General features: G+C 32.6%; 1 protein-coding gene across 3 annotated transcripts in view; it reads right to left on the reverse strand.

Annotated features, from left to right (window-relative positions):
* The window catches only part of LOC124355166 (feline leukemia virus subgroup C receptor-related protein 2-like), a 56966-nt gene that overhangs the window by 25218 nt on the left and 5428 nt on the right, over positions 1–26320 (reverse strand). The window contains exons 2-7 of one of the 3 annotated variants that reach the window (XM_046806164.1): positions 21978–22047; positions 12763–12815; positions 5140–5366; positions 3957–4181; positions 3322–3463; positions 764–975 (exon numbers count right to left, since the gene is read on the reverse strand). In XM_046806164.1, the coding sequence (XP_046662120.1) occupies positions 764–975; positions 3322–3463; positions 3957–4181; positions 5140–5364 (804 nt within the window). In that variant the 5' untranslated portion in view covers positions 5365–5366; positions 12763–12815; positions 21978–22047. Of the gene's footprint in view, positions 1–763; positions 976–3321; positions 3464–3956; positions 4182–5139; positions 5367–12762; positions 12816–18829; positions 19006–21977; positions 22048–26320 lie in introns of those variants that run through there. The other 2 variants (XM_046806163.1, XM_046806162.1) reach the window with 2 other exon arrangements.

Below are 26320 nucleotides of genomic sequence, written 5' to 3' on the forward strand. Positions count from 1 at the left end.
AAGTTAAAAAACTAAGTTAATTTCCATATATTATTACAGTAGGTTAAACATTTTTACAATTAATTGCATTATTCCTTAAAATTAATCATGTTGTTATTATACAATAACATTTTTTAAGATTTTGAATTTCTTATTTGAAAAATTCATTACATAAGAAGTAATTTTATTTAATTTCTAAAAATTAGTATATTACATTGTAATTAAATCAGTATGAATATTTAAACAAATAAAAACAGTTTAAACGACTATGATATCCATTTTTCGCTAACCTAAAGGAAACCTCCGTGAGCGCCCGATGGAGGGTTAACTAAAGTCTTATTGTCAACTTCTAACTGTACAGTATTATTAAGATGTAACTTTAACCTTTTAAAATGTATTAAAACCTTTTAAAATGTAATTTTACACCTCATTTATGGACTTTTATCTTTCATGGTGTAGTACTAATAACTTCCTATATATTACCACTAATTCATCAGAACTTATTTACAAATTTATAATTGTTAATAATTATTCCCTCTTTCGTGCTATTTTACTATTTTACTCAACACTGATAATCAATGAACCCAAACCATGATCATTCTAGTAAACAACTAATACAGTCATAGATTAGTATAACGTCAAACTATGAACTAGAAGAGTCAATATAACAGTTCCAGTAGCGTTCCTTGACCTTGATACAACACCACTAAAACTAACCTCAATTTCATTATCCTACTGCTGACTTACTTAAAAATATAAAATTTTCCAAACAACGAGAACTGACCGGGAAAGAGACAAGTTCCTGATTGAGAAGTGTGGAGTAGGCGTAGAATACTCCGATGTTGAGTCCAAAGCTGACCAGTAACAGGGAGAAGTCCCGGTTTTGCAGCAACTGTCGGATGGAAGAGAGGTAGTGTCCCCCTTCACCCTCACCTGCCTTCTTGAGTGCAATCAGCTGGGCCATGCTGGGTGGGAGGGGTGGGCGAGCTTCAAACACTGCAACAACGCTATATGTGTATTAAATGAGTATGAGTTACAGGAAAATGTGTTAACCTATGTTAGAATTTCTTTTGATTTAAAGAGAAGTAAACAGTATAAGCTTTAATTATTTATAACTTCAAGTATAATTCATTAAATGAAATATAAAAACTATAATATTATCATGCTGAATTCTCCAGAAAAACAAAACTAGCTTTTCATTTCATTTACACTTATCATAGTGATAGGTTTTACCAAAACCTAAAATGAATGTAATCATTACTAAAAGGAAAGCAAGCTAATGGCATAATATTACATACAGCACTAGTTCATAGTTTAATTTTGTTATGTAGGAAACGTTTACAAAATAACACATATTTTACAACGCATAGTATAATGTGAGCATAATAATAATGTGATGTGTACACAATAACATCGCTAACAGTCTGGCTTCTAAAAGCAGTCACTTATGACTTATCACTGCCATATCACTCTTGAAAGACTTTTTGTGGTCTGACAGTATGATTTTCATGCTATGCAGTAATGTATAAAACAATTCTTAAACTGTTTTAATTGAGTAACTTTCTGTTCTAAAATGGATGTATACCAATAACAATTGGATTACGGAAAACATTTTTTATGAACTGGAATACCATTGAATAAATAATAAAACAAAATTGAAGGATCCTTATAATGTTCGTTGGATAACCACATTCTGGATAATTATGTCTAGTGTACCAAAAACTATTCACCTAACTTCAGTTGCTGAACAAAGTCCATAATAGAACTCATCATAATTTCAAATTTAATCCCGACTGATTTTGACTGTCTACATTCTGTTAAAAGACTACACAGTTTTATCATTTATAGTTTTAATAATGCCTGAGCATATATTGGACAACTTCACTATTCTGATTCTTACTGGTACACCTCACAAGGTGAACAATTAATGCTTTACCACCTCATTAACCAAACGGTCACTGAGTGAGTGAAAGAAATACTTCATTCTTGAACTAGTACTAAACAGAGGTAACCTCGACAAACTTTTAAAAATAACTTCTTAAATATTTGTGGTGCTCTATAATCTGACAAAGATAGATTTTCACTTTATGGTCACATTTGATGTTTATTCTCTTTAACTCTTTGAGTGCCGGAGCATCGCTGTCAGCGATCCCACATTATATGCAAGAAATGCCAGAATCACTGTTAGCGACTTTTGCAGTAGCGCTTATATTTTATATGGTATTTATCTAAATTGGCTCAATGACTATACATACGCATTCCAAAGGCTTCAACGTAATTTTTGATGTAGGTTTTGTTGCATTTTGGTTAGATTCAGATTCTTACGGCGGTTGTAAAGTGAGCGCGTCAGTCGCGTTTAGAATCGACCCCTACGCGGACGAGCCGTCACGTGTTTTGTTTGCGCTACTGTTAATTTCACAAATGATATTGAAAGCTTTTAAGTGTAAATAGGTTTGTAGTGTTAGTATCTTCAAATTATTTCGTTTGTGTATGTTGTTCTAGTCTGTGTGTAAGTAGAACAATGACGGCCGCGAGTTACGGCGATCGTAAGCATCTAGTACTTTACTAAATACGTTTATATAGTTTTTATGTTTGTTCAGTGATATTTATAAACAATGAGTCGTAAAAACATTGCTGACAATGAAGACCTAGTATTGCAGGCATTTATCAGTGTAGACAATACACAGAGTGTTAGGTTAGGTTAGAAAATTTCTAGTTTTATAGTGGTTCATATTTTCATATTTATTTTCCAAACTTTATTTATAAGTATAAAAAAATGTTTATATGTCTTTTTGTAAAGAATGAAATGGAGTATAAGATAGAATAACTAAAAGTGAAAAAATAAAATATTTCAATAACACTAAATTGTGTCAAAATAAAAAACTAAATGTTCTTGCTCATAAAGTGTTTGTTAATGATTTTTTTTTATTTGTATAAAAACGTTAAATAAGTGATCAATGTATTATATTTATAAAGAAAATATATTTATCTAAAAAATAAAACCAAAACCCAAGACAATTTACCAAATAAATGTGTTATGAATTTTTAACCAGACCCTTGCAGAATCAGGCATTTTCGCTCTGCATTTTATGCATACCATATAGCAAAACGCTGCGGCACTCAAAGGGTTAAATACAGTGTATTTTAATTTACTTTATTCTACCAGACACATTATGTTTACATTGGGAATTTAACTTTGGTTGAATACTTTTTCACTTCTCTGTCAAAAGCAATGTACCTTTCATAATTGTACTGAATTTTACTTGCTCATGGGAGTGGAACAGAGTAACTTAGATGGAAGTAAAATCTAATTATTTCTACAATTTGATTACTGAAACTCACACAGCACAAGCAGTAACAGTACGATGGAGGCTGCAAGAGCCATGCCAAAATACAACATGTGCAGCTGCTCTCCGATCACTTCCTTGTCCTTGACATCATCCACCACTGCCGGGGGAACCAGGAACCCGATGGCAATCCCCAACTAGGAACATACAAAACCACTTTATCTTTTGTATACCTTATGTATAGCTATAGATGTTCATCTTTGCATGTAGGAAGTGGTCTACAGAGTGAAAATAAGAAAGCATGCTCCTCATGGTATCCAAGTTGAGATTACAATCTCCCATCCTCTCAGCTTGACTGCTTTATTAGTGTAGTCATTTTTACATACTTCCTTTCATATGACTTCCCCCATGGGATGAGCATTTGAGCCAATATTCTAGCCAACAAATGATTAAAACAAAAATTTTTAACTTTTGGGAAAAAGACTTTCTATTACTCATAGATTTACAGAGCTGCAATTGGTCTAAAACATTTGCATATTTTATCTACTTTAAAAAAGAGAGTAACTTTTTGTAAAAAATCCCACCCTTACTGAAACAGAAACAGTCAACAAGTTTTGAGGTTTTTTTTTACTGTTGTAAAAGGTAATTAATCGCAATTATTTTAAAATATTACGTGATTTAAAGAAATACCTGGTTTCCAAAGACTCCAATGGCACATGCTGTTGATACTTGATGCTGGGGAAACCAGATGGCAGCAAGGCGCGCAGGGACGCCCAGAGTGAACATTTGCGCTACACCGACAATCAGCTGACCGAGGAAGGTGAGGGCGAACTGGTCCGGCTGTGCCGTCCACACTTTGATCCAGGCCCCTACACACATCATCGCCGCACCTAGTATCACTGACACTCGCAGTCCCTGTAACACATTAACATACAGTGTAACTGGAGCAGGAAAATAACAAGTAATCTCAACTCGTACCAAAATAGTGAGTTTTCAATGTTATTTGAAAATATTTATATAGACCAAGTTTAATCTCTAATTAATGACGTAATACATTTTGTGAAGAGTACTTTTACAAGGTAAGAGTATGTCACACCACATGTTTCTTAACAGGCTCTCTAAGATTTCATACAAAATTTCAAATCTATGTAGCTCATTTCATTCTCTAGATTTCATGCAAACAGATATACAAACATACAATCACACAGATAATAAATGTTTACATCCTCTTGACGGACAAACGAGAAATGAGATGAGTGTTAGCTTACTGAGTGATTGGCATCAATGAAGCTCAGCCAAATTCTATGGTTGGACATGCACCGCCATAGAACTCATTCTTGTCTATATAGAAATGATGTTCCATGCAAAATTCAAAGTGTAATGATGAAATCTTTCTCGAGATATCTGGTTACATTCTACATAACTTTATTTCTACATAGACAAGAATAAGTACTGTAATGATGCATGACCAACCATGGAATTTGGTTGAGCATCATTGAAGGCTGATACAATATTTTTTTTGTATATCAGGGGGAATATAAACATTTATTTTCTGTATGATTGTCTGTCTATCCACAGGACATCTCAGGAATGAAATGTGCTATAAATTTTAAATTTTGCAAGTAATCTCAACAAAGCCGTGTTGTGTGACACATGGTGTGACGTACTCCTACCTCGTATTTTAAGGGGAGTGAACAATTTCATAAACCCCCCAGATACATTGAGAGCCAAACTCTTGTGTCAATGTAGAGTAGTACTTCTCTTATTTAAAAAAAAAAACTGTGCCACTGAGTAGAGTTAGTGGTTTCATGTTCTCCCAGAGCATTAGGACACTCATCCACAGATTACTGAACTCAAATTCTTTATTGCTCACCTGCCGCTCCAATATCCACGATGCCGGAAACACCAGAGGGATGTAAACTGCCATGTATATCATGGAGGTCCAGTTGATGTAGAGAGCACTTACATCGTAGTAATACATGCAGACGTTCGCTATGATGGAGTATTGGATCCAGTGAGTAGCGTTCGCGCAAGAACACAGAGCAAACAGGCAGAGCATGACCCAACGTCTGCGGTAGACGCGACAGTGTTCCCCCATTGCTACAGCAGACAAAATAACATATCACTTTAGGCACAAGTACTTAACTCATATACTCTCATTGTCAGTTTAGTAAAGAATTCAGAATACTTTACTAGTATGCACTTTAATAACAGCATTCTAATGAATACTAATTAGTTTAATTAATATTAAAGCAGTGCAAAGTTAGATCAGTGTAATCCTTAAATTGAAACCTTACGTTCTTAAGTAATAATTGTGAATAATTCAAACTAAAAGTGGAATAAGTTTTGATAAAAATGTATTAATTATCAGTATAGAGCATGTAAGATGCAAACCCTTCAGCTTCATCAATACTTGATGTATTGACTACCTTTACATACTATCTAGATTAAATTTTGAATTTTCCAATAGTATTGTTTTGTACCAATAAAGTTGTTTTATCAATTAAATTCATAAATACACGTTATCAAATGATTTGATCTCTCTGTACAATTCTGAAATTAAAATCTCATTTATCACTGACGTAACTTAAGATCCATAAAAGTACAAATATCAATCACATAACTAACATAAATCATGGAATCAATAGCAACCACCTCAACATTTGTGCCGCAGAAAACTAATGTTTAATCTCAGCAGGAGATAACTGAGTGTACTTTTAAATAACCATCTGCTAGAAAGGGGGTACTTGAAGAGATAACATTATCAAGTGCAAACATCATTCAGCTGAAAACAAACGACCATAGCATTGTCACTGGTAAGCTTAAGTAGGTTAAGTCTCCTGAAACATATATTTAAAAATAATATAATGAAGAATATTAAAATTCAAATATTATATAACCTAAGACATGATAGCATGAATCGACCATAAAAGTACACATTGATTTGTAAAGATTTTTTTCTTTTATTATTTAATATAGAATAAACAATTCTTTATTTTGCTTACTATTGTTAGTAAGAACAACTTTTGACACAGTAATGAAGTTTAGGTACACTACTGACTTTGATATTATGTAGTGTAGCACCATACTCAGAGTCAAGGTCACACTTAGTCTCATTAGGATGGGGTGGGAGTAGTTTTGATATTGAAACTGACACAGTTCTTTACTACCTTTTCCATATGTATTACAGACTGTAGTACGGTGATCTAAAAAATTGAAGCTCAGATATAAGTGAAGAAATATATTTTGAACGTACCAGTTAAGAAAAGTGGTTTTTGAACAAATCTTCAAGGTAAGTGATCTTATGTATGAATATATAAATTAATGTTAATCTTAGTCAGGACATGAATGAAAAAGGACTGTTATAAACAAATTTGATATGTAGAAGAGTAAATACCTAACTAAACAATTTAATGTTTTTAATTTTTAATCAAAAATGGTTTTAGTTAAAGAAACACAATTATTTAACAAAAACGTTCTACACATTTAGCTTTTTATGGAAGTATAATAACATCTTAAAGTTACAACCTAAAACATATCTTTTGATTTATGTATCTGCCTCGATTAATTAAAGTGATATTGAGTGTTTTAACTTTGCAGAATACATACTAAGAATGATTTTTTTTATATTCAAACAAGCAATTAAATTTAATAACCTAATAATCTATTTGTTACAATAATGTCTTATCTATTAGAACCAGGTATATTGACCATTTTGTTTTGTTTACAGAAAAACAAGACATCTACATGCAGATAAATATCTCCAAGTGTCTTAATTAGAAAATAAATATTAATTGTGTACAAATGCCAATTCATTACACTAATCTAATTTATTCCTCTAAATTTAAAAAAGTTACCTTGATTGGAAAATAATACTTCTACACTTCATATTGAATTTGTACAAAACTACCCTAGCATCTATATGGTCATTTGTGGTCAATAGTAATATTCCTCAAATATAGCAATCTAGCTAGTCTCAAAGATTTTGGATCACTTTTGGGTGCCTTTAAAAGGCCTCTAAGAGCAGCATCAATTTTACACTCTGAAATTAAGTCCAAAATCTCTCTCCAGATGAGTACAAATCAGAGCATTATGCAAAACCTTGTCTCTAGCATCACTGATAAATACTATAGTATTTTAAAGAAATCTCTTTCTACAATTCTGTCCCAATTTTCTTCTTTAGGATTGATTCCGCATCATCAACATGAACAGCACAACCTTCTTTACCAAAATAGAAGTTAAGATGTGCTCATTACATGAAAACATCATCTTTGCTTCATATGCCATCTTACTTCTTGACAGCAGGTTACACACTGTATGGTTTCCAATGGAAGACATGATCTGATCACTGGCATTGATAAAGTCAGTCATGATCATTTGCAGAAATAATCTTCCCACTCTTTGATGCTCCAGGATACTTGGCCCCAACATCTATAGGTTCTTAACATTAACAGTACAATTTTCTCTAGCATCATTCACTCAAGTAAAGGATATTGAAATAAAACTTCATCTTTGAAACCCATCCTGTATTGTTACTGCAGACTGTAAGATCTGAAGTGAACTGAGAAGTCTCAAGTTTTTTACTGCATTCGTTTCAGCGTAGTGCAGCATTTAGAGATAACTGCATTTTTAAAAACCAAATGAAAGCCATAAATACTAGAGTCAAGAATTTACTGATTAATATGACGTCTAAAATTTCAATTATTTAGTTTGACAGAATCAAGATACCAGATGATGCAATAAAAGGAAGGTCAATTGGAACTAAATTCAATATTCAAGTTGAATCAATCTTTCCTACCGTAGCTATGTTATAATATGTAGATTTTAGGTGTTTGTGAGAAAGGTTTACTCTATACTTGAATTTCACATAAGTCATTTTCAAGAAGGTTTGTTCATAAATATCTATTGATGCATAAACTGATAACATTGCATTTGCAAATACTTTTTGTTTCTTATAAGTCATCACAGCAATGGAAAAGTTTAGATTCTGGATATGTAACAATTTGCTGATTGACAATTTGCAATATTCAATATAATACATTAATAAAGTGTATTAACGGAGTACATTTGAAAACATATCAGTAAAATCTGTCCATCTATTTAATCTGCATTCTTGTAGCAGATTAACCTTAACTTTTAATTTTATATTAACAGCTTTATATTTTCCAATGTTAATTAATGCATCATCAAAGTCAGCAAACCAAGAATGAAATTCCTCCCAATCATATAAAGTAAACAATGCGACGGGAAAGACGCAGTTTTATGAACTTCTTACAAGTTAAAAAAAGAAATTGTTTTCCACAATTGATTTTCAAAGAGAGCTAGTTATATTCTAAAACCTCACATTCTGGGACAAATCGTTCAGAAACAATTTTTGCTTTGAAGTTTCGGTCAGATTCTGTTATATGTCCCCAACGCTTGAACTTTTTTCAATGAACTTAGAACGTTATAAAACGATGTAGTTGAGTAACAGAACAAACATTATGCCCCCAACGCTAATTTTTAATTTACGGATGATTATAATGAATTACAATTGGTTACTAGCTAAGAAAAAAGTGTACTTACGTATTATATCGACACACCTCTACATTTCTCCAAACACAAAAATTCAACAAAAACAAACATTACCAAACAAAAACTAACTACTCTTTATTGAAAATAACACATAAAACTTGTTTTTATTCTTGATCACACTCCGCCACCCAAAATGCAAGTGCCTCCGGCCATCAGCGCGGGGCAGCACCGAAGGATGTCAACAAAAGAAAAACATCCCTCGAGATAGTACCTATCAGTAAAATATCAAATTCTAGAGGGGCTGATCAGAAATATAAATTAAATTGTAATGGAAAGGCAATTATGTACCGTGCAAAAAATCTTACATAATCATCTGATGCCGCACGGCCTGCCGTAATTGGGATTCTCGAGAAAGATAAGATAACAGCGACAACAATACCGATCGCAATACCTGGAAATGCTTGTTGATTGATGGAATGTTAGTTCTGTCACTCAACTACATCGTTTTATAACGTTCTAAGTTCATTGAAAAAAGTTTAAGCGTTGGGGGCATATAACAGAATCTGACCAAAGTTTCAAGTTCATAGGCCTACTAATGAGATGATTGGTGAGATCCACTACAAATGCACGCTCCCAAAGCTGTTGTTCATCTGAAAGCTCTCATACGGACTTGGCATATTAAACCATGAGAATGTCAATAGCTTGGCATAGTTGAATAAATCTTTCCATCAAATTTCCTCTGCTTAGCCGACATACTTCACAATGATATGGCACGTCTGGACATTCACTCTTGATTTCTAAAAGAAAACTCTTAAACGGGTGATGCTCCAGACCTTGAGACCTAATATACATCATTTATTGTCCCAGAAGCAACTTGCATTACTTCTAAATTCTCAAGGCTTTCTGCACAAGACTTGGTGATGAACATGAAACTGGAATTCCGTGGATTTCTCAATTCCAGCATTTTTAACTGCATTCCAAACATATCTTACTAACCCAGCAGGGATCACTTCTGACTGGTTTATACCTTCCAGTTGAATCTATCACTGGGTACAGCAAAAACTGATGTGTCACTTAAATCTGGGCAACCTTACGGATGTCAAGGAGCGGCACATCACTAACCGTAAATGTCTAGATTCTGGGATGCAAGGAACAGCTCAGGAAAAACTTTTGTTTATTTCATCAATTAAATATTTAAAAAGTATACACTTTCAAAATGACATTAAGAAGCCTAAATGCTTATTAATTATATCTTTAAATTGAGACATTTCACATAACATTACGCCAAATCTGACACATCCATTGACTCATCAAAAGCAATCGAATACCACTCAAATTTCTTTCAGGCATCTACAAACTGGTGACTTTTACAGCTTTTACAACAGCAGCATCGTTCTAATATTTATTTTCAATAAAGATTTCACATTGAGATGCATATATTTTTCAAAGATTACATATATTCTGCTCGGTACTAGTCTATAATTTAACTATATAACAAAATTAAACACAAAGCAGTGTCATTTTCAACCATAAAGTAGTCAAAACTCTACTTATTGTTAAACACACAGCACTCACTATCAACCTTTTCTTTTAGAACTGTCACTCTCCCCTCTTTAGGCATCACACTGCCTGGTTTGGTCTGTACAGAACTCATAACCTAATTCAGTGCTCTTATAGACTTTAGTATATAATCGGGGTATTACTTTCTTTCCTTTTCTGTGACAATGAACATATACCGCTGTGACACAATTGCTTGTTAAAAATAGAAAAACTAATTCTCAAAAGGCTTATATTTCCAACTTATGAGCAGTTACAAGTGGTAAATTAAAGTAAAATAGACTTTACTACTTAAATATAATACCATAATATGTAAGGAATACTATTAGAGATTTTATTTATAAGGTGAGTTCTAACTAATAGGTAAGACAGCCTAGTTGGCGCGAATTTCTTATTCACAGTACTGAAATCAATCGTTGCATTACTATTCATCGTTGGTGTCTAGATTGATCAAGAACTTTCATGGGAGTCTCATGTAGCATACATTTCAGCTACATTGTCTCGAGTTATATTTTTACTCATTATATTTTTACTCAGAAGTAAAAAAAAAAAAAAAAGTAAAGAATGTCTTATTTTACCAGGCGAAGTTAGGGCTAAGAAGCCCTCTCTAACACTTAACCTGGGGACCAACGGCTTAAAGGTGACTTCCGAACCACCACCAATGGCCGGGCAGGCGGGCCGCTTGCAAGGACAGGATCGCTCAGCGGTCACCTGTCCAAGCAGCAGCCACGCTCGGCGTTGCTTAACCTGGTTATCTTGCGATAACCGCCGTACCCACTACACTGCGCCATTGGCAATAGAAGTCTTACTCTGGGGCAATAGTAATCAAATTAAAATGATATTGCTACTTCCAAAAAGGTTGTTAGAGTAATCACAGATTCTCACAAATTGGATAATTGCAAACCTCTTTAAAAAAAATTACAATTGTTAACTGTCACAAATCTTCTATATTTTTCATGTACTACTATTTCCAAAAAGTAATTTATCCAATCTTTGAATCCAAAGAACTGCCAATGTGAAATTTTATAAGATATCTGTTACGTTATATTAAGTTACAACAGTTGATTTAAATTATTTTGTCTGTCTTTTAATTTTTTTTTAGATTTACTGGATTTTATTGTATGATAACTTTGTCCTTAGTAATTAATATAATTTAATATAGTGGGTTTCACTTTGCTTGAATTTAAAGCTGGCAATAAAATTCTAATTTATTTATTGACAAAATTGATTTCGCTGACCGTCTGTGGGGCGGTTGGCACTCTCTCCTGGACTAGATTTTTTGACGTGACAACGTCTTAAATTAGGTTGCGGCTCGGAGTCACTCATGAAAAAGTGTAACGCCCGGTAACGTTACGATGCCCGTCCAGTGGGTCCGCCGCACGGGATAAAGCAGATAACTGTGGGTCCGCCGCACGGGATAAAGCAGATAACTATGTTTATTCGTGAAAATGTGGAGTGCTTAGATTCGTCATTTACAACAACTACAACAATAAAGGTAAATAATTGTACACTGATATTTCATTATCGTAAACTATGATTGATTGATTAATTGTTAGATTGACACAAAAGTTGAGAAAACTGAGTTTATAGGTTATGTCATACTATTGACAAATGTTGATAGTGTTAAGTAAATTATTAGTTTAAATCACTCTGCAATCAATCGTAATTCAGTCGATTGAGAAGAAACAGCGCGTATTGCTAGTCAAACATTTAAAATAACAAATTATAACCTCTAACCTGTCATAACAGTGCGACCAAACAAACGAACTAAACCGACCAATCACCACTCGCGGAGTTAGAATTTAACTGTGTTTAGCAAGAATTTCAAATTCCAATTTTAGTAAATGTTTTATTCAACTTTACCATTTACAATAACAAATTTTAATTAATTTCAAATTATGTACAATGTTTTAGTAAACAAAATATATTTCTATAGTTAAAATTTGTGCAATTCTTATTTTCATTCAATTCCTTGTTCCTATTGTGCAATTTAATAATATTCATATCAATAAATATTCTACCGAGAAAAAGACGTTGTCACGTAAAATCTTCGCCCGTAAAACCGACTTTACAGGCAACCGTAATTTTTTTTACAAGGAACATAATTTGGAAACCGCAGCATTAGATAAGTCAGAAAGATCCATGATACGATACTGATAGTGATATGTGTTAGATGGTCAACCGAAGAACGTCTTTACTTTCTCTTATGGTATTCATGTCACAATAATATATAATCTAGCACTAAGAATAAGAGAACTTTTAGTGTAAAATATAGTACGCCACAAAAAATATTGCACACTCTAAAATATTGGTTAATAAATATTTATTAAATTTACTTTTAACAAATTGTATGTACATATATGTGAATATGGTTAAAGTAATATGTGTCTAGTGACAGAAGTTAACACTTTTGAGAAGTACTTACTGTTGAGCAAAGGTTGGCACTCAAGATTTTGGTTCTTTAAGGAGGCAAATGATCTGAAAAGAAAAAGATGCCAAATTTGAATACACTAAAATCTGATCCTGTATTTTTGTAAAACTAACTTGAAATTGCCAAAGCATTTAACAATAAAGAACTCAACCACTAATGGTATTTTAATTAAATTATTGACCAGTTGAAACTAATTGAATTAATTAAACATTATGTAAGTTATCCCAAGCATGCTTAATGATAATAGTGGGTGATGACTCAAAATAATTAGAAGATTATACAAATCTATGGAACCAACACTACAAAATAGACATTAATGTTTTCCCACTCACTAGTGCTATTAATTAAAACCTATTTTTACGAATCAATAGATAATATTAAAACTACACATTGCAATGCATTTATCTTATACATAATTCACCAATTATCCCCAACTGCCTCAAAATCCTATATCTTTTTGACTGAGAAGAGTATGGCTTTGCCTTCAGTATTGCAATCTTTTTTACTCCCTTAACCATAACTTCCCATTTAGTTGCAGACCGTTGCAAATTCACTAATTTTCTTGGTCTATCTATCTCTTGTCAAATGGCTCAGGAAAAGGTTTTTCAATTCACTCCTGAAGGTGCTCAAGATCAAAGGACAGTCCAGCAAGCAATATTCTGCTGACTCTTCATCTCAATGCCAAATCTACTGATCCTCTGTCACTCAGTTCTAATCTCCCAACATGTTTTTGGAAAGGTTCCTGATCTATGAACGATGTCATAAGAGAAATTAAAAGAAAATTAAACCACTCATCTCAGTTTCAATGGATGTCTCAAACACATTGACAACTAAAGATCAATTAAAAATTGATTCTGGATCACAGAATATTGCTATCCTAACCTTTAGGTGGTTTACAAAATGGTGGCATCTTCAAACTTTGTTGGTTTGTCTTTAAATAACATTTGGGAACTCTGGATTAATTACTATATCCAAATGATAACAAAATCCATGCCTATCTTATTGGATCCAATTCATTCAGCCCCAAGCCTCTTACCTTATCTTCCTCTGTTTCTTAATAGTAAACCCCCTCAGCCTTAAGAACAGTGAGTTTTTCAACTCCATGATTTCTACCACCATCCCTTTAATCATCACACTACAATACCAGAAATGCTGAACTCTACAACCTTCCAGCACATCGTCTGAGGCTTTAAGAGCGGAAACCTTTGTACATGGGTGTGAAGCTCTACAACCTCACCTGTTGTCCAAAAGAGGAATGAAATTGAAGACCGCTCAACATGAATGGCTTATAGAACGCCAATTCTACAATGCTAGAAGAATTTCTGCAAAAATCCTTCCCCTCATGCTATTGTATTTATGACACTATTTATAATCTCAAAGATTGCAAATAAAGATATTCTCAATCTCATTTTCATTCTCATCATGTAAACTAATACTGAAAAACTAAAGATTGGGACAACCAAACATTGAAAATTCTTTCCAAACAAATTATGAATGAAACTTTTAAATTCCCCCTCCCATTTGGCAAATACCTAACTATAGCCATTGCCAAGACCAATAAAAAGGACCATTAAGAAGGTCAAAGAGCCTACTAGATTAAATGTCCCTTGGCATGTACAATAAATATTATTTAAATCCAATCAACAACCTATACGTTAATACTCTTGTTTTTCAACTGGTAAATTCTGTGAATATGCTATTCAATCTGCTAAGTCTTGGTGTCGGGTATGAGGCACTGACCTACAATAGCCCTGACAAGCTGGCATTATGCCAGCTGGCGAGATGACATCTCACACTGAGCTCAAGCTAAGTACAACACAACGGCTTGACGGCACTATCCAACGATACAGGACTTTTATATGAAGTTTAATTTTACTTATAGTTTGAAAACGATAAACTATAATCTCTTTTAATCCATATTGAATAGTACTAAATAGTAACTTATATGTAATTTGACAATTTAAATAATATTATTGCCAATGCCTTTAAGTTACTATCGTTCAATTCAAATTTTTATTTTACGGAAAATAAGCAAGAGCATATAAAGGAACTGTTGCTGATTTTTTTTCACATATATATTATTAAAATTGTTCCATATTCAAATACATTTGTTTACTTTTATAGAAAAGAAAGGAAAGAGAAAGACATAGATGTGAAATATTACAAGAGTACAGAAAGGAAATGATTCATACAAAAGGGGATTCTTCAATTCTTCCAAGGAATTGACTGTATTGACTAAAAAGGGAGATTGATGTATTTTTAACCCTTTGAGTAGTACGGGAAACTGCTTCAAAATAATAATGACTTTCCAGAACGTCAAATGAAAACCAAGTCAAAATGAGTAGTGACGTTCCAGAAACGTCATTTATTGTTTGTTACGAAATTGATTTTTTTCTTTTGTTTTCGTTTTATTTGCATCCATTTAGAACCATATAGTTATTTAAAACTAATTTTAAACCAAACCATAGTTGGTAGTGTAATTTTTGAGGCAGAATAATCGGCAAATAAGACATTATTATCAACCATCTTATTTCTCGAGCGGACCATAAGATTGGTACATATGGCACACGCCATCTATTGGAAACAACAACTACTCCTGAAGGTCAAGCAAGGAAAGCTCAAAACAGGTGTTATGTATGCTACAACACAACCACCCGTGAAAAGAAGAGGAAGGATACCACATTTCACTGCCCAGACTGCAATGTAGCATTGTGTATTTACTCTTGTTTTGAGGAATTTCACACCAAAACAATTTGTAAATCACCTGTAAATCACAAAAAAATTTAAACATTCCAACTTTTGTACATTTTTATATGTAATCAAAAAATTATGTTGTATATTTTCATGTTTCAGCTGTTACTCCTATGGAACAGAACCTAGTGACGTTCCAAGACGTCATTACTCCTCAAAGGGTTAAATCATTTTATTTTTGATTGTTTTAGTTTTGGTTACAAAAAAGACATTTGTTTTAAATCAAATCATAACAATAGGATGAAAGTCCAGTATGTTCTATTGACAAACGTTTTATTTTACATATGTGCTATCTACCATTGAGGGAATAACTATCAAACATAACATTTTTACGGGAAAGCAATCCAAACCAATTTGCAAAATTGACCTGCTCACAAATTGAATTGCTCAACCTCACAGTTAAAAGAGTTATAACCTTACCCATACGCTACGGTGAAGGTCTAATTGGAAGGTCTATATTGAATAAAAAACAAAAATAATTAATTTTAAATAAAACCTTTACAAAATTGAACTTTGGCAATCTGGAGGCATAAATCAGTTTTCACAAAGAAATATATACATTTTCAAACATTCTCCTTATTTCTACTGTGTTGTTACATTTGCTAGGTATAAAACTAATGTTCTTGACTAATAATTTTAATTGTAATTAGACCTGTGTAAACAGAATTTCTTCAAACAAAAAATTTTAGCTTAATACTAATAAATTATTGGCAGATGTCTTTCTTCCTAACCTTCTAATTCCACAAAGCCCCCATCTTTCTATGGTATCCAATTTTCTCTTTTTGCTCTTGGCATCCTAATCCATCCAAATGTTGTCTAAAGCTTACAACCCATGATAATTTAAAATTTTACTAAACAACCGTTTCAATCTCCATAAAGAGACACATAAACCACGATAAATGCAAATAGGGTATATTGAAACTAATGCAACAGACTAAGTTACAATCAAGTGTGTAATCCTCACTTACACTAGGTATAGGAAGAGTATCAAATCGACAATCACCACATACTTGGAACTATTCTCCAAGAGTAAGACGGATCTATTATTTTTGTAAGGTTGTGACTTCTACCTCATTCTCAGTTGACCATCTGACACACAAACGTAATAAATTCCTTTTTAGTCTAGGATGTTCTTGAATCTACAAGGGGTTAATTTTAATTCTCTGTATGCTGGTCAACACGCACAAAACTATTGTCTGGCTAACTGTGAAGTACCAGTCAGCCATTTGATGTTCTCACGAACAGGGTCACATCTAGATAGTAAAGAAAATTAAATCCAGGTCTACAAATCTGTATTCTAGATTCACATCTAGACTATGATGTGAGTAGCTATGTGGTAGTAGGTATGTGAAAGCTCCCTTATCAGAGTTCAGAATGCAGCCACTTCATATTAGGAGGAAGCTAATGTATCACATAGTTTTACTGTTTAAACATATTAAAAAATAAACAAAATGCCATAACTTCTTCAATGATCACCAGCATTCCTCATAATATCAATACCATATTCATACTTCAAAGAAGGTGGATGTCAAAATATTACAGATAATACAGTGAGATGTCCTTTGTTTAAAAAGATGAAAGTAAGCCGACTACTAGAACTGACTTTTTAGGTAAATTTTGAATTTCAAATCAGGCTAATTGCAATTGTCCTTATAGTAGCACCAAAGACGACTTTCTAAATTACTTCATCTAACTTGACCCCCAGAACCCAAAACTACCGCAGTTCAAGTTTTATATATATTAAAAGTTACATAACATGGCTTGTGAAAACAGCAACTGTCCCAAAAAATGTCCAAACAAGTTGAAATAGTAAAGAAGTTGATCTTGCTAATAATTCGGCTAACTTGATTGGGCAGCTTGGTACGCCATTTTGTTTCAATATGGCAACCATTCAAACTTTAAAAAATTCACATCTCTGTTATTTTTAAACCTAGAGAAAAATAAAAAGTGTTCTTCAATGCTTATAACATATCTAAAAACTTTTGTGATTTTTAAAATGTAATTACTTTTATTTATCTTGAACAGTTTATGAGATATTGATTATATGTAGATCTCACGATAATAAATTAATAATGTTTTCGTTGTTACGAAATCTACTACTTCTTCCGACTAGGCCGAAATGACAATTTGAAATTTTAAAGAAATATTTAAGACGTTAAGTCTTTAAAAACTATCAGCAAATTAATAATGCACATATTACTGAAGCAATGCTAACTTGTTATTTACTATTGTATAATTGATTATGTGATATCAGAGTATCATGTATAAAACAATTTGCACAGGTATACTTTCATTAGTTTTTATTTAGTGATATTAAATTAATTACTTTGGTATTTATTTACAATACCGTGACCATGAAAAATGGACTTTTTTTTCATGGGTTGGGCATTTATAGCCAAGTATTATTATCACAGGTGCATATAAACTGGGGGGAAAGTATGTCATTGTATTATATTGATGCCTTTCGGGCATTATTGCATTAAAGATGGAAAATAACCGACAAAATTTTGTCGAACAACACTTGGAGGGTTAAGGATCAGGGGCATCACGTGATCTGGGATTCGACTTTTGCAAGCTCGAGTTAATTTTTTTTTCTAAAAGAGCAAGCAGTGCGCAGCACTGCGCAGCGGGCAGGCATCGTTGACAGGATTAACGCCATCATTTCAGTAAAATTGCCAGAGGTACTGTCAAAAACAGAGTTTTCAGAGGATTTCAAAAAATCGTAACTCCTTTGATTTTCGTTGCCGACGAATTTTTTCTTCACTATTGTTTTCAGGAAAAATTGTAGTTTTCAGGAAAAAAAAAATGAACATACCTTTCCATGGTCACGTTATTGTAAATTGATACCATTACTTTATATATTTCTTGACTTTTATGTCTGATTTATTAACAAAATATTCTTTCTTGTGATAAATTAAACACTCTGTATAATAGTCTTGTCACTTTAAATACTCTAATTATACATACTGTTTTTAACTTGAGAGCTTTAGGCCTACATAGGTTTTTACAACTTTATAAAAAGTGTGTATTTTACCTATAAAATATCTCGTAGTTTTTCATGAGTTAAAATTTTCTGTTATACTTCTAAAAACATAGAATAGCCTACTAAGTAATTTATCACAAAACGTGTTTGTAAAAATCAAAATTGCTTTATCCCTACATGCTAAGGTTGAAAATATAAATAAATGTAAATGAGAGTAAACAAAAGACTGAAAACGTACTCGACTTCATAAACAGTATATAAAGTGAAGAAACCAGATTTGGATTAAATTTTATCTAGAGTAACATATACACAGATTTATTTACTTACTCTTCATAGTTTAAGTTAACGCTTCTAACAAATTAAAGCTATTTCTTCAAATTCATTGTGGATATTTTTATGGCTATTATATTATGAAATATAATAACGAAATAAAATGGACACGATAACTTAACCTTTACATTTCAATCTATTTGACAGGCTCTAACAACAAGGGTGGATACTGTTGCTCGTAGTGGAAAGGGAGGGAAGCAGACGACAAAACAGGTGCTGTAGTTAAGGGGTAGTAAATCAGCTGTTGTGCCCATATCAAATTTCAAAGACGTTTGAAATAGAATAAAGTTATGAGACAGAATATATGTATATATCCTTACGTAAGCTACTACATATCTTAGAGTTTTAAAAGAACAATTTATTTTCAAAAATATATTTTTGATTTTATAACTACTCAATTTTTGAGGAAGATGAAATTTTAAATACATGTGTTATATACTCTCAACAGACTAAGTAAACATTTTTCAGCAGACCAAACACCTATTGGGGTTGGAAAAGGATTGGAACCCCTAGAAAACCTATATGTTTGTTTTTCGATATTCGAAATTTCACTATGAAACAGAAATGTCTACGACCTTGATAAGCTGTGACATATAATTCAATTTTGATATGAATGATAAATAACTTTTTGACGAAATTCTCAAGATATTGTGATGCTGTATATAAGGGAGTAGATGTTTTTGTGCAGTAGACTTTACAGATCTGGCATCGGAAATACCTAAACCAGGATATTACTATAAGGAAGCGCTTTTTGAATGAAGTAGGATCTCATATATAAATATAAATGTGTGTGTGTGTGTGTGTGTGTGCGTGCGTGCGTGCGTGCGTGCGTGCGTGCGTGCGTGCGTGTGTGTGTGTGTGTGTGTGTGTGTGTGTGTGTGTGTGTGTGTGTGTGTGTGTGTGTGTGTGTGTGTGTGTGTGTGTGTGTGTGTGTGTGTGTGTGTGTGTGTGTGTGTGTGTGTGTGTGTGTGTGTGTGTGTGTGTGTGTGTGTGTGTGTGTGTGTGTGTGTGTGTGTGTGTGTGTGTGTGTGTGTGTGTGTGTGTGTGTGTGTGTGTGTGTGTGTGTGTGTGTGTGTGTGTGTGTGTGTGTGTGTGTGTGTGTGCAAAACAAAGATACATTGTTTTGTTACGACGGTATAAATTTCCTATTTCTTAAAATATACATTATGAATCAAATGATTAACACGTTAAAGATTTTGCAAAAAGTTTCTTTTAATTAGTTTTAATTTTCGAAAACGTTTGTTACCGGTACAATTCTTCCGTAATCAGGAAATAAGAGACCATTGTTTTTCTAGTGGAACCAAATGCAGAAGGTGTTATTGCGATTATAGTGATTAAAAATAACAACTAAACTCTGCACTATGGAATTTCAAAGCTGATATAGAGTGGAAGGAAACTGCAGAATTTGATTTCTACATGCCGCCTGTGTCTTCATTCAAAGCTTAAGTAATGTGTCTGCTATTCCGTTAGTCCTTCTCACATTCATGCCCACGCACATAAACACACACTCAAATACAAGTTACTAAATTTTGTTTTCTTAAAAGCCTTGTTTGTTAATTAGTTCATATATTATGTGGTTCTTTTGTAGGTAGTATTATTTTGTAGTATAAATTAACGTGTCTAACGTAATAGTTTTTTTATATCAATAGTTTCCTTCTGAAAAAGCTGGATTATCAATAAATAACATAACTAAACTAACTCTTAGAAAGTTGTACGCTTGCAAATCAAAAGGTCTTATAGAAATTCTTTTCAAAACAAAAAATATAGCGAAACGATAATGTCCGAAATCGGTTAATTGTTAATTGTTCATCTACATAGTACTTAAACTAATGAACTGCATGCAATATCGATAAATAACTATATTTACATACTATATTAATTACAGCTGTTGTATATATTTACATCATCCACCAATCGTATATACGGAAGTAATGGAAGCTACAAGCTAGTTAACCAATCAATGCGTACAAATGGTAGTGCAAAAAGTTACTCAGAAAAAAGTTTAAAAGTCATACTTGTAATATTAACCCGTTATGAAACTTTAGACGCAATCTACATCTGATTATTTACAGAGGTCGCTATCAAAATACTGGAAGAATAAGCGTATACCTATACATAAGTTTGTCTCTATTGCTTTACTTACTTTAGTTGGCGTTGTGTATATTCGTTCTATTAAAAAACTAAGTAAACTACTGTATTAAAAAGTACAATTATTAGAGCTAATCACTCGAATTGTAAGCGTTAAATGCCGTCTGATATTTTAGCACACAATGACATGCAAGCACATGTAGTTTCGTCATCAATAGTAGATTCATTGACATCAGCTATATTTATCCAACCAGTATACACGGGACAAACAGTGTTTTCAGCACATTAATGAATATACTCTCAATCCACCATAGACTAGACCACGTTGAAATAGGTTGCAGGCTAAACCGTTCATACATTTAATAATTTAAACACAGCGTTAAATAATATAATATATCTTATATTTATAAAGTGTAACAGTACATCTTATTGGTACTGATCTACAATGATATTGGCTGCTAATTACTAATTTTTCAGATTTAGCTTTTCATAGCGTCTTTTTATGTTTCCATTTTTGTCTTTAAACATTATAAAATCATGTTTTACATATACAGTACTATTTGAAATAGCTATTTGTCTAATATTAAGAATAGTAATTAAAATACATGTTATCGATCATTCTTTACCTGACCCTAAGATATTATTCCAGGATACACTATTTTTTTAAGTATTTTGCTGCTATATCGATTTTTGTGAACATAAAATTATAAATTGCAAAGTTTTAAAAAACCATAATAAAATTAATTTATTCTAGTATTGAACAAAATCCAGCCAATTTAAATTAATCGTCCATTTAAATCGACACTACTTTAAATTAAACCATAAATGAATTATAGACGTTTAATAAAAATTCAGTCTATTAGCCAGGTGGTATAAAATATCATTGGTTTAATTATTTATCAAAATTGATGTTAAATTTCAGATGTATGGTGTGATTGTGAGATTCCCTGTATTTTACTTCTGAGTTTATTAACTTGAGTATTTGTGCTGCACCAAACTCATAAATTATAATTTATCAATACCATCTGTACTATCAGTAGGACAATCACTATATTACCTGAAGTGCTCCTCAGAGCCTGCTCTTGGTGGTTTGAAGGCGTCATCTCCATTCTCGGGCTGGGCTGCTCCTGTTAGAGCATACACATGCACTTAGTCACATTCGCATGAATATAATATCTATTCATCTAATAACCTACATATACATGATGATAATTCCCCTTTTTAATTCAAATTGTTCTGTTATTTAAAGCCTACTTTCTTTTAAATAATTTATATATTTTTGTGAAACTTTTCGAAACTTCGGGAAATCAGTCTCAAAAACAATCTGCTGTATACACAATTTAATGGTTTGGTAAAGCCTGCTAAGCAAAGTTTATAATTGGAAATCGAAGCGATCAATACTACCTATAAATAAAACGGGGAGGACGATACGGTTACGAAACAGCTGAAGAGTTTGGAGGTGTTCATGTAAAATGTATAAATTGGGAATCTCACATAATTCTACTACAGAAAATAAGAGCGTATAAGTATTTAAGTTTAACATTGTTTTAATGTGGCTACAGTACAATCAAGATAGACGCCACACCCATCTCCAAATGGTACAGCTCATTTTCGATTATTTTTTTCAATTCATGAAACAATAATGTTGGTCATAACGTATATTAAAATAAGGCATTTGTTAATTATTCAATGAGGAGTGGTAGGAACCTGAATCAGACCAATAATCCGGCTCAAATAAAAACTGTTAAAGTCAGGGTATTAACGTTTTTAAATGTATAGGCTACATGATATATAACTGGAGCAAGAGTTAAATTTTTATGTTTATTAGATGTGTTTTTATTTAATTTTCTTAAGAAACTAATTATGATAAAACGTGTTACTTTTTAAACATTTCCTTAAGCCATAAATGAACAAAACATATAATTCCCAGAATCTATAAGACACTTACATTTAGAAGTTTTAATTTGGGCCTTGTTATAAAAGTCTTAAATTTCCTACTTAAAATACCTGTTATTAGTCGTGAAGTGATAACAAAACATTTCTGACTTTTTTGTCTCCAAAAACATTATGTTAAGAGGCTATAAATTAAAAATATTTTCCTATCCACAAAATCTAATGCACTACCAACATATATCCTCTCTGCAGGTACATATACACACCTAACCGTACCATGCCATAGGTACGATACATGTACGGGAAACAAACTTACCAAGCGCCATAGCTGAGTAGTTAACTGGAATAAACATTTTTAATAGGAATGGTAAAGAACAGCGAATTGCGTCGGAGATGATAAAATTAAGGTTATATCCAGTCACCGTAAAAGATCAGCGACCTCGATAATTTGCGAAAAACTATGCCCATAATGCCTGCCGATTGTGCGTACACGTTCGGGCATTCGACAGCGTCAGTCTACAAGACTGTCAGTCAAGGTTCAATCGAGTCCAACAGTCAATTTTAAATGTAAGAGTATTTTATGCTATTTTTAAAATAAGGGTACAAAACTAAAAATGATAGGCTTGTGTCGATATGGAATGTAGTCTTGTGTTGCAAATATTGCGTAACTATGTTTAGTTCACCATCACATACCGTAGATAGGACAAACATATTGTATAATTAATTACAACTGGCTGGATTAATCAACTTTAGTTTATAAGTACCGTAATTATTAATCTTCGTAAACTACAAAATTGGAAAAGTAACGTGTCATCTCATAAACCTCCTCGAAAAATTGAATTGAATTAAACTGGTATTCTATTAAGTACTTCTCAAATTTTAACGCTATGATTAAATTAGTCTATTGATTTGGTATAGTCTATTTAATGTTTATAATACATTACTTAATTGCATCGTCCTTGCAATATTTGAAGTAGTTATCAATGAATTATTATTTTTTAATTTTATTTTTCATATATTATTATTTATTAGTTTTTATTTTGTGTGTGGTTTTGTATTGTTCCCATACATTTATTGAAATCATTAATGAATCTAATGAACCCCGTTGAACCGGAAAAAAAAAATTACTGAAGTTATTCACTTAGTCATTGTGAAGGAAACAGGATTTTCCAGACATTTGCCACCGTTCAGTTATACAAAAAAATCAATAACACTACGTTTCGAGACCTGCGATCTGGTCTCTTCTTCAGGTAAATAACTAACCTAACACATAATTAATTACAAACTACAGTATGTTAAAATTTAAAAAAATCGTACCAGAACGTGGGATACGTTCAAGTCAGGAATCACAACCACCATGTTGTGTGTCAACTACACTAACTCTGAAACATGCACTTATTAAAAAACTAAACACAACACTAATTATTAATACTGAACTACATAATACAGGTCACAATACGTCTGCATTCATTGACCAACCATCTTCGACTGAAAATCCTGTTTCCTTCACAATCTTCCCATCGTCAAAAGTAAACTTTAAACAAAGAACTTAGTCATTATTTCGACATGTTGTAAAATAATTCCAATCCAGTTGATGCTGTTTTGTGAGATGTTAGTGAATAAATAACTTGTATTTACACACATAACACAAACCAAATACATACATTACATAATTTGTGGCAAATCACTGTTATTACATATTATAGAAAAAAACTTAAGTTAGCAATGGAAAATGCGTTATTTTGAAACACTTAGTGGACACATAAACTACTACTTAAGTAAGTTTTCAAACATACCAGACATGACTCAATAGTGAGATTGTAGCCTACACTTGATACCACAGCAAATAAACAAGTTCAGATTACGTCTCATCGACTACTGACGTTCCTTGCAGCAGGGTCGTGCGACCGCAAGCCAGGGGACCGGGAACTAGTTCTAATGCCAAGTTGTAAAACACACCGGCATGAAGTGTACAAGTCTCTTGAATAGTTGAAAAGATGTTTCCTCTTTTATATCTAGTAAAACGTTTTTTCATAATTGTGTCGATTAATCCACCAAAAGGAAGGGTTAGAAAACAATATGACGCAAAATTACATTTTCAAACGAAATGCATATTATATATTAAAATGATGCGTATAATTTCAACAGAACGATAAACAATTTTTAAATAGACGCCGAAGAATATATGAATGTGGATGTCAAAGTATTATGTACCATTTATGTAGTTTGTTTGTTGCTAAGGTTGTCCTAAATGTTTAGAATAAACGTCCTCAGCGCTTTCCTTGTTGATTTATTTGAGATTCCACATAAAATAACCAACCTAACCAAGCCTAACCTAACCTAACACTATCCTATTTAACCATAGGAATGTGGATAATAAGGTGGTGGGAATATGAATATGTTTATCTATGTAACTTTGAATGCAAACTCAAATTTATTAAAATAATTGTATAAGAAAGCGAATTTCTTTAAAACGACGTACCTCATTTTGGTTTTTATAAAATTACTCATGTGGATTTCCAGTAAAGAAAATAACTGTTTGCTAATATATCTTTCACGATTATTGCCAATGAATACTACACTACTAATACAATAGTGTATTCATTATCGTGCCGAATGATATTTCTGAAGCCCAAAACATATGTTAATGTTTAAAAGTTGTTTTTTAGCAGCAAAATGACAAAATAAAGAGCTTTTGATCAATAGAGGCTTTTTGAAAGCCAGTGATGTATATTCTCAAGCTCTTGAAATTCGGAGAGGATTGGCCAGCTTTTATGCATATACCTTATCTGGAACTCGGTTAACTTGTTCACTTTTCAAACTGTGGCCTAAAAATCCAAGAAAAGTTGTTTTAAACTCACATTTTCCTTGTTTAGCGTTGTACTATTCGCTCTGATGAAGCTTTAATAGCTCATCACGTCTATCATCATGTTTCTTGATGTCTTTACTATACACCAGAAAACCATCGACCTTCTTGGTTGAGACATCTTCTCAGTAAGTTATCTTCTTCGAAATGTGAACTTCCTCCAACTTCTATTGTTCATAGCATTACCGAAAAAAGTTTTCCTTAAGTGTACAGCTCTTCGGGTTCCTTTTTTCTTTTGTTTTGTGTTTTATGATGTCCCGAAATGATAACCCTTTAACTTCGTGAATAGGGAGATGTGGAAGGAAATAGATCTGAGCTTTGGGTAGTACGGGAATTGTTTTCCATAAACTGTCTTATTACTCAAAGCGCAGTGTGAACTGGCGCGTTATCGTATTTTCCGGCACAATTTTTGAAAAGAATATTTGCATATGCAAATTACCTGTTAAAATACCATGAACAACTTTTTTATCCAATCCCATTTCTTCTGCATATGCAAATATCATCCTAACACTACACTGGCGTAAGTTATACCACCCTCACATTGTTCTCATTTGCCAACGAGGTTTTCCAGAACGAGAATAATCGTCAACATTTTATCGGGCCTCTTTAAAATACTTGAACCACAAAGATGTTCACAATAG

Source organism: Homalodisca vitripennis, chromosome 2 (genome assembly GCF_021130785.1).
Source record: "Homalodisca vitripennis isolate AUS2020 chromosome 2, UT_GWSS_2.1, whole genome shotgun sequence".
Lineage (NCBI taxonomy): Eukaryota > Metazoa > Arthropoda > Insecta > Hemiptera > Cicadellidae > Homalodisca > Homalodisca vitripennis.